The sequence below is a fragment of the Egretta garzetta genome, unplaced genomic scaffold, assembly GCF_000687185.1.
Source record: "Egretta garzetta isolate BGI_Z169 unplaced genomic scaffold, ASM68718v1 scaffold397, whole genome shotgun sequence".
In the NCBI taxonomy this organism is placed as follows: domain Eukaryota; kingdom Metazoa; phylum Chordata; class Aves; order Pelecaniformes; family Ardeidae; genus Egretta; species Egretta garzetta.
The window spans coordinates 7,525,230-7,535,072 of record NW_009260493.1 but is presented as its reverse complement, the minus strand read 5'-3'; the positions used below and the strand labels follow the sequence as shown (position 1 = coordinate 7,535,072).

Below are 9,843 nucleotides of genomic sequence, written 5' to 3'. Positions count from 1 at the left end.
CCCGCCCCCCCATGCACATCAGAATTTATTTTCTCCCTAAAAATAAGGACCAGAGTTTGAGGGCCAGAAGGATACTGGCACAGAGGCAAGGTGGGAAATAAACCAACTCATGCAAGGTCACACAGATCACTGGCCAAGCTCAGAAACCTCGACTCTACTCTTTCGGCTGTAGTTTGACAACCTACTGCTCAGGTGGCAACAGTGGTGGGCTGTCAGCCACCCAACAGCTGGAGCAGGGCCAGAGCAGGCCTGGGAAAGGGGAACTGCAGCTTCTTGAGAGAGTCAGGTGTGGATTGCATGCTACCCTGAAAAGGTTCACCCTCTGTGAAACCATTTCACCTTTACTAATTAACTTGTTCTTCCACCTTCCTGTCATTAGGTGCCATTGTGGTGCTGCTTCTCCTCTCCTCTGTGGCCTTTTCCACCGGGTGTTGAAGTGCTTCAAGAGAGGGCTGATGTGAAATTAAGGCAATCTGCATTTTTAACCCTCCAGTGGGTTTAGAAGAACGACTAAGATGTTGCATTTTCACAGGCAGCAGAAGAGAAAATTAGCAAAGGAAGAAATGAATTGGCAGTAGATTGATCTAAAATAAAGTAAGAGGAAAAAAGGAGATTTGTGCAGATGAAGTAAGAGAGCGTAGAAAGGTTAAACAGTTACTTAGTTTGACTAGCAAAAAGCAGCAAAGAAAGTCAAGCCACAAAGAAAACATGCATAAGAATTCAGCTATCGACTCGTGTGTCTGAAACACTTCCTTCTGCTTTCCTCTTCTGCACCAGACAGACAGACAAAGAACACACAATCCAGGCCTGTGGTAAAAGGTTGATACCAAAATACCCAAAACTACCCTCGGGACATGATGTTTGCTTTCCCAGGGGATGACGATGCACAGGAGCAAGGTTCTTTAAAGAGAGACTTTTTTAATGAGGTATTTGCCAGGACTAATTAAGCCCTCACCAGCCTGCCTTTTGGAGATACAGGGCACCTGTTCAGCTTGCACTGCAATTGGAATTTAAGACATCTAGCTGGGGGAAAAATTAACCACTGAAAAAAATCATTCCGTGTTTTTGGCAGAAACTGGCTGAAATGGCCATTGCAGTTGACCTGCTGTTAAATTCCAGGGTCAGCAACAGGTTCTCTGTCCATCTCTGTTCTGCCTTCTAACCTTCTGCTAAAATTAACCAAGAAAAAAAAATCCAGCTGGACATTGAGCCTTGCTAGAAACCAGCATCCTGAGTTCTTTGTTTAATCTGGGTCTAGGTGCTTATTTTGATATCTCTAGATACCCTCTAAGTAGTAAGTGGTTGCATTTTCCCCTGCAGCACATTCCATCAGTCACCAGCTGATGCCAGCACTGCAGAGCCCAACCTTCTTGTCTAGTTGCCTAAATGCTAGTCTTTAGCCTTAAGTTGTGTAAAGCACTCTCCAACTTTAGAGGTGTTTAAACTGGGTTCCCACTGCTACGCACCACCCCTAACTCAGAGAGCTGAAAGAGAAAAGCCATTGCTCTTTAATATAGTTGAACTATCTCTCCAGAATGGCCAGCCGCCTGCTTCTGTTAGGCTGTTCTGGCATTCTCACATCTCTCGTTTTAATGATTTTGCAAATGAATGAACAGGAAGATTTGCACCTGCACATCAAAGAGAAGTCTTTTCAGGCATAATTAGGGTTGGAAAGAACTTACACAGACGTATTCTAGCAAACCCAACCTGTTACTCTTTAACCCTTGGTCATTGGCATCTAGCAAATATTTACCCAGTTGAAACTACAGTGCAAAGGTTTCTGCTGAGAGAAGCAAAGAGAAAAGATGTCAGCAGGACTGAAATGCAAGTGAAGGGAACAGCTACAAGTAGCAGTTTATTTTAAGAAATGTTTTGAAACTACTGTATGCTGCTTGTCAGTATTTTCCAAGCCTTTTGCATTATCCAAACTTTTCCAGTCGTTTCTCTCTTGAGTAAATCTGAAGCATGATGTTGGACACACATTTGTAGGTCCCTTATAAAGCAGCATCAGTGAAACTGCAGCTCCCCAGGTAAATGTCGCATTGCCCAGCTGCACCTGAACACGTATAAGGTATCAGGAAACCTTCATCCACTAGAGAGCACAGGACTGGGAAAGGCTACGTTATAAGGAAACGTACACTCATCACAGTCACTTCATCACCCCCACTTAACATCCAGCTGCTAATACCAAAACCAGAGCAGTCTGGAAGCTTTTTGCTGTCTTCAGGGAAGAGTCAGCAAGCCAAAAATCTTTTTAAAGGACATCTGCAAATCGTCAGGACGCTAAGAGAGAATATATTTAGTTGGATACGGTGGCTCTAAGTTTATTTGCAGAAGAGATCAATAAACCCTTTTCTCTCTTACAGATTGTTTATACTTACAGCCAGTCTGAACATTATTGTTAACTTATGTACAAGACATCTCCCACATGAACTGAAGGAGCTCCACCGAAGTTATTGAAGCTCTCTTGATTTACAGCAGCCTAGGATCCAGCCTGTAACTTCCTAACAGCAAAATGTAAAAAAGTAACAGTATTTGCTGCCACAGCAATAGATTGCACAGTGCTACAATACAATCAAGAACTTACTCATTTAAGCATTAAAGGCTTCAGTGTTCTTCTGTTCTCTCACCCTCAAGCCTCTCCCACTCAAAACATTAATCTTATGTGCATTTAAGATTTTCGCTTCTTTGTACATGTGGATAGTACTCACCTCCTCTTTGCCACTGTCTGGCACCCTGCAATAGACACCTCCAGTGGATGGATTATAGGAGTCTATGTAGGAGGAACAAGGAACAAATTTGCCACCTATAAAGTTTTCCAGCACTAAGAGGGCCTCTGACTGAGCCATCGCGAGCCACTTGCTTCACCTGTGATTTTTTTTCTACAAGGCATCAATTTGGACTAGTGGGTCTGTATGTATTTGCACAGTGAGTTGGAACTCCTCCCCTCTCTCTCTGTCTTCCCTGCACCGCTCGCTCACGAGTGGGAACAAATTCTGGCAACCACAGCAGAAAAGACGAAAGGAGGGAAAAATTGTTATTTCTGTGACACTCGGTTCTTTTCTAGGAGTTGAAGCAGGGAGGCAGGATCAGTTTAGTTTTTAGAAAATAGCTCTTCTCTGTCTACAGAATCACAGAATAGTTTGGGTTGGAAGGGACCTTTAGAGGCCACCTAGCCCGACCCCCCTGCAGTGAGCAGGGACATCTTCAACTGGATCAGGTTACTCAGAGCCCCATCCAACCTCACCTTGAATGTTTCCATGTATGGGACATCTACCACTGCTCTGGGCAACCTGTTCCAGTGTTTTACCACCCTCATTGTAAAAATTTTTTTTTCCTTCTATCTAGTCTGAATCTACCCTCTTTTAGTTTAAAACCATCACCCCTTGTCCTGTCACAGCTGGCCCTGCTAAAAAGTCTGTCCCCATCTTTCCTGTAGGCCCCCTTTAAGTACTGAAAGGCCGCAATCAGGTCTCCCCACAGCCTTCTCTTCTCCAGGCTGATCAAGCCCAACTCTCTCAGCCTGTCCTCATAGGAGAGATGCTCCAGCCCTCGGATCATCCTCATGGTCTTCCTCTGCTCCAATAGGTCCATGTCTTTTCTGTTCTGAGAGCTCCAGAGCTGGATGCAGTACTCCAGCTGGGGTGAATACTGAAGAAGGGGAGAAAAAGGACAGTTTGACGGGGAAATTTCTCCCTGTACTAGTTTTTCAAGCTGCAGTCTGAAGACATTTTGCAACAGCTATACAAAATAATTCAAAATCCAAACACCTAGCCAGGAATCTGCTCCTTATTGTCAGCAGACAGAGAAAAGACACTTGGACTAGCATGTCTGCAGCTCATGTTCATTGCTTTGGATCAATACTTTTCCTTGTAACCCCAAAAACATTGCTTCTGCCAAAACAAAAGATTTTAAACATAAGAAACTCTCTTTTTTCCACCAATATCCCCAAACATCAAACAATACAAGCGGCTGCGTGGCCCTTCAGTTCAAAACAGTTGAGAAGCACAAACCTACCTGGTACACTCAGTTGTATGTTGTCAGAAATCCAGTTTTTAAAAAAAGCAGCAAGAAACCAGCTTTCATGCTTTCCTTTCCATAGATATCCCAGTGGGAGCCACCTTACTGTAGAGGAGACTGTTACATATAATTAGGCTTTTCATTAACTTCCCAAGAACCCGAACTGCCTGGTAAGAGCTGTGTAAAAGACATTTTTCTCCAGGAGAGAATGCTTAGATCATCAAATTGCTCTAAGACTGCATGCCACCTCCTTGCACTCCAGAGACAGTCAAAACACCACATCCATATTGGAGAGCAGTATGTTGTCCCCAGGAGATTATGAGTATCTCAATCAACAGTTTAGAAAGTTTTTGCACCCTAGACTACTGCCAAGCCATCAGATTTCTTGTGGATCGACATGCAAACATATTTGGATTGAATAAAGGTGATACGTTTTTGTTGCACAACAACAGATCATTTCTGCATCAACCAACTGGCGCCTCCAGGCAGAGCTCAGATCAGTGCTCAAAGGTACTGCAGTCATGTTTAAATTGGATTAGCTAATACCTCTGGCTCTCCCAAGCTACAAACTGGGAAAGCATGCAGTAGCTTTTCTGTTGTCACAGAACAACGAGTCTCAAAATTTAATGCAACCATGTCTGAGAAGGGTTATTATCAGAGGTTCATCACGTATTGCACTTCCTTGTCCACAAACAGCAAGGAATTTACTTAAGTCTTAAAACTGTGCCTGTAGTGCTTCAGCTGACCCCCGACTTAAAAGCAACCTAAACATTTCCAAGGTTTGAAGGCAAGTTCAAGTGGAGCAGGTTCAACACAAGAGCTTAGCAGTACAAATCTCTGGAATCCAACAAGTGCACTGAAATCTTCATGGCTGACGTGTTGACACTGGTAAGTATTTATAGTCCAGAAATTACATTTAAAAAGACATAACAAACAGCAATAACTCATAGGCTTCAGTTTTGGCAGTAACAGTTTTCAGGTATTTCAGATTCATAAGATTTTACAAAAGTCATTCCCACATCAAGCATTGCTGATGTTTCTACAAACGGCCATGCAGTCAACAGTGCAACTTATCTATGTCATCAGGTGCTGCTGAATTGGGGCTAAAGCATGCAAGTGCAAAAAAAGTTACCTACCAAAAAAAACATGTGGGAAGAGTAGGTATGGACCGTACATAAGTTTGAACTAAATCACAATCATAGACTTTTTGTAGCCTTCACTACACAGGGCACAGCTTTACTTCAGTTAACCCGGGTGACTGATGGTCTGAAGCGAGTACTTTAGGTCCTTCCCCTCACTACTATGGTCAAAGTAGAGCTGTCTCCACCCCACACCCACGTACAGGTCCTGGAATACCTGAGGTCCTCTCATACTTCCTATTGAAAAAAAATCTTCCAAGTTGTAGCAAAGCATGTCTGTCGCGATCTTACGCTGGAGGTGGCAGAAGGACCCTCTTTTCAGTTGGGAGGTTTTGCCTGCCCTATTACTGAAAAGTGTGAAGGAGTAACAGGTCTTGAGTAAGCACAACAATCTGGCGTTAGCATACAGCCCGAGATTAAACTGCCAGCTTTTGTTCAAAAGAGTGCTAAGTCTGGATGAAAGAGATGTGTATGCGCAGTAGCTGCACTGAGTAACGTGAGAAAAACTGAAATTATTTCCACAGAAAGACAAGTCGCTTGCCAGTTTCGCATTTTAACTCATAAGTTTACTCTGAAACTTCTGAGTTATGGAAAGTAAAGTGTGATTTAACACAATGTAGAAGCGTTTAAATAACGAAAGATGAAGCAGAAAAAAAATTATGCTCAGACAAAGTTATTTTATTATCCTTACAGTTTAAAAAATAAAATTAGCCAACGTTGGCACAGCTTCTACTACACAGCAAAAGAAAACAACTTTTTTTTAAATAAATTTTGGGACAGGGAAAATAATCCCAGGATAATACTACATGCCATTCTCTTGAAACCAAAGTAAATAGGTTCTTTTTTTTCCCTGAATATGCATTCAACTCAAACCTAAAAATATATTAGACCAATAAAGTTACTTTACGGAATTAATGTGCAGCAAAAAAGCAAATCAAAGAAAATATGTAAACAATTTATGTCTGGAAGTAAGGAGTTTGTCTCATGATGATTCATCATCTTTTTCTCTAATTCAACTTTCTAAGATTTTTCCGTCAAGCTCTCTAAGGGCTAAATTCCACATGGAGAAACACATGAGATTCTTGAGATCGCGAAGTGCAACATCAGCAGTTCCTTGTCAGTTGGCATCTTGTTCTGCAGTGGGAGAGACTGATGAAGGGCTCCCCAGACGTCTCACACGATTTAACTTTTGTCATCATCAACATCTCCCCAATTAATTGCACTTGTTCCTTCAACTGAAGTAATTGGATTCTTAAACAGAAGTTTGGATATCTGATTGCATTTTGCTTGGACGGTGGAAGTTCTGGCACTGTCATTCCTTAATCTAAAAATATAAGCAAATGGGAAAAAAAACCCTATGGTGAAAAACTAAGTACTAAATGTAAAACGATCACAGCTTTTTTTCAACATGATACAGTTAGCTGTGGAAAAAATCATTCCTTCTGCTCTGAAATTCTCTGGAACAAGATCACAACTACTAAAACAGTAATTCCCAACTGAAAATCAAAGAGTTACTTAATCCCCAGTGCTCCAAACACTGGGCATCATAGATCTAAATAGGACCCCATTCATTTAATGGAAAATGGGTGCAAGATTAAAGCCCTAATTCTGGATCCTATTTAAGGCCAGACAGAGCATTTAAGCTCCATAAGGCCCAGAGCCTCTGACACCCTAGCACCTCATTCCTACCCTCACAGGGAGAAGCCAGAAATTCTCATGCTCTAGTTCCAAGTTTTGACATTAAATAACTCAGCTTTAAGTCTCAGTCCCAGAACTTCATTAATGTGATTAAAGTGCTCTTCCTCAGGCCTAGAATTAGAGTTTAATTCTAATCCAAAAATCATAGCAAGATTTTTTAAAGTGACAGATAGAGGGGCATTCATATTTTTTGCTCCTAACAGAAGGCAAACCATTTATATTTAGCCCCACAGCCTTTGCTTTCTCTCACACAGGATCAGAACACATCTATAGGCGTTGGTAAAAATCAAATATACAATTGTCTTTAATGCTAACAGAGAAAGATCTGGGATCCAAACTACCCACAGTAAAAATGGCCAACACTTCTAACTTACACACTACTGCCAGTATATTTATGCAGGCAATTAGATTTCAGAAAGACTGATGTATGTTAAAATAATGAAGTGTTATTTTTTAACTTGAGGGGGGAAAATGCACCACATTCAAAAATTCTAAATAGAGTAATTTTTGCTCCTAATAAATTTAACAGAACCATGGCAAGTTTTCCTCACATCTTGCTGAAGCACCGTTTCTTTTTCAGCAGAATAAATTCTCTTTTTAGGCCAAAGGGTATAAAACAGATCTTAACCATAAAAACTAAATGCTACGGGAAAGTTAACACTGTTCCTTTATAGTATAGAAAATCCATTACAAAAACGCCATACCTCTGTGACAACTCCTGCAGCAATAGTGGAACCACTGTAGCGCAACATAAACCTCCCGAGCTCTTTAAAGTCTTTATACAACTCTAGAGCAACAGGTCTTTGAGTTTGTAGTTCTATTAGAGCATTCTGTCCTTTAGTCAAGAACCTGCAGGTAAATAAAACAGAAAAATCTACTGTAAATATATGCATCCATAAATGAAAAAGAATGGTGAATAAATTGATAAAATCAACTTAAAAAGCCAAAAGTATAATGATCAAGCTTGATTTAAAGTATAACCCAAGCACCAGACTGAAAAGTCATTTGCCTGGAACATACCTTTTAAAAAGGCATATGAGTTTTCTTTAAAGACTTCTAGAGAACGGCATCCACCACAACATTTAACAAATTGTTTTGAAGTTAATGATCTCATTAATACCTGTTTTTTCATATCTAGTACAAATCAAGTCTTGTTTCAAACCCAACGACAAAAGAGCTAATTCGTTGCTCTCTAGAAGCTATGATTTTTCTTCCCATTACCTTTTAGCAACTGTTTCAGCCATACAGTTTCTGGAAAAGGATTATTCTGATAATGTTTATGTATCAAATAGCGTTTCTACCCAAATACAGCTTTAAATAACTAGAGGGATGTTCCCATATTTTAACTTGTACGGGAAGAGTCCCTAAATCTCATTTTCTTTGACCCACTGTCTAGTCGAGTTTATTTTAGACAGCAACCCATCTCCAGAATTATATCAAGAATCCCATGCCATTACAAGAAGAAAAAAGAGATAATGTGTAAAAAAAAAAAAAAAATAATAAAAAAAAAAATCCTTCAAGTGCAGGGCTGGTGATCTAGGATTCACTCCCAATTCTGCAAGTGACCTTAGGCAAGTCATTTAACTGTTCGCATGCTCAGCATTTATCAAGTGGTCAAGAGGTTTTTCACTTTGTAAAGCGCTCTGAAACCTAAATATGAAACCAACGGAAACATTGAAAGCATATTCTTATAAACACATTATTGCTTCATAATAGAACCTGCTTGATATATACCATATACTAATCAAAAGTCAGCCCATTTCTTGAGTAACTATTAACTATTCAAAATACTTACTTAGGCTTTTTCTGTGTCACTTCACCAGTGCTTTTGTGCAGGACACTCAACAGCCTTCTAATAGTAGCAGGTTCACTTACGGTTTGATAGTGTAAAAGCACCTAAAAATATTTTTTTCAGTTATTAAACATTCTATAGTAATCAGAAATACTAGGTGTTACTACTTGGAAACATCAACTTCTTTTCAGACTGATTTTTTAAACAAATGCTTATAAAAACTTCTCTCAGAGGAGTCACTGCCTTGCATTCAGTAACTGTTCCTAGTTCCTAAACTTTGTGCGCTCTACAGATATGACACAAATGACATGTATTAATTCATCGTTAATATATTTTTCATTCTTAAGTGTTTTGCTTTTGCCACTTCAGTGCAGTTCCGTAGCACAAGCATATTTTATTTATTTTAAAAGGTATGTTACAACTAAGTGCATCATTATACTTCTACACGGCGTGAGCTTTCTAAAGGACAGCCTAGCCTGACTGTGGTGGAACTCATGATCTCTGAAATGGCTCCACTACATATTAAAAGCCAGTAAGAATATGCATAAGCAGCCACAACAGCCCCTTACATCCTCTTTAAATTACAGAAGACTCCATTTCCTCTGGAGAAACAGAACCACTTCTGGATGCTAAACGCGTCTCGTATTCAGGGGGTCAAACATGGAGAGGAAAAGCCCTGAGCAACCCATAATGAACACAGGAACTTTCACAGAGACTTACTGGAAATCCTTTAGTGATTGGAACCTCAATATTGAAGATGAGAATCCGAGCTCTGAAACGAGTGCAAGCTTTAATGGGTTCCTTAGGATCACAAAATACACAGCCAACACTACAAGAGAAAAGAAGAGAACAAAATAAACTGATATAGATCTTCACATAGAAATGTTAATCCCCGCACTGGAAAAAGATAAATATTTAAGACAAGTAAAGCAACGACAACACCACTTTAATATAACCAGGGCAGGGGGGGAATCAGGAACACCATATTAAAGCCTGTAATAAAATTATTTCTTAGACAATGTCTACAGTATTCTGTGGGTATGCATGAAGAGGTCTGTCTAGTTCAGTGAACAATTACGTCCATTGCTAATCAGTTTCTAAAAATGTCACTGTTTCCTGTGCGTAGGTACTTTGAAGAATTAAGAGTTCCATTCAGAGATTAACTGTTCTAGATCAATAGCACAGAATATAGCA

General features: G+C 40.1%; 2 protein-coding genes across 6 annotated transcripts in view; both read right to left on the bottom strand.

The window, feature by feature from the left end:
• The window catches only part of ALDH8A1 (aldehyde dehydrogenase 8 family member A1), a 10,324-nt gene extending 7,475 nt beyond the window's left edge, over window positions 1-2,849 (bottom strand). For all 3 annotated transcript variants that reach the window (XM_009644345.2, XM_009644347.2, XM_009644346.2), the window contains exon 1: window positions 2,712-2,849. In XM_009644345.2, the coding sequence (XP_009642640.1) occupies window positions 2,712-2,849 (138 nt within the window). The remainder of the gene's footprint in view (window positions 1-2,711) is intronic.
• Window positions 2,850-5,829: 2,980 nt separating this feature from the next.
• Window positions 5,830-9,843, bottom strand: part of HBS1L (HBS1 like translational GTPase) — a 61,188-nt gene continuing 57,174 nt past the window's right edge. For 2 of the 3 annotated variants that reach the window (XM_035899900.1, XM_035899899.1), the window contains exons 12-15: window positions 9,370-9,478; window positions 8,653-8,753; window positions 7,562-7,706; window positions 5,830-6,483 (exon numbers count right to left, since the gene is read on the bottom strand). In XM_035899900.1, coding sequence (XP_035755793.1) covers window positions 6,472-6,483; window positions 7,562-7,706; window positions 8,653-8,753; window positions 9,370-9,478 — 367 coding nt within the window. In that variant the 3' untranslated portion in view covers window positions 5,830-6,471. The remainder of the gene's footprint in view (window positions 6,484-7,561; window positions 7,707-8,652; window positions 8,754-9,369; window positions 9,479-9,843) is intronic. The other variant, XM_035899897.1, reaches the window with a different exon arrangement.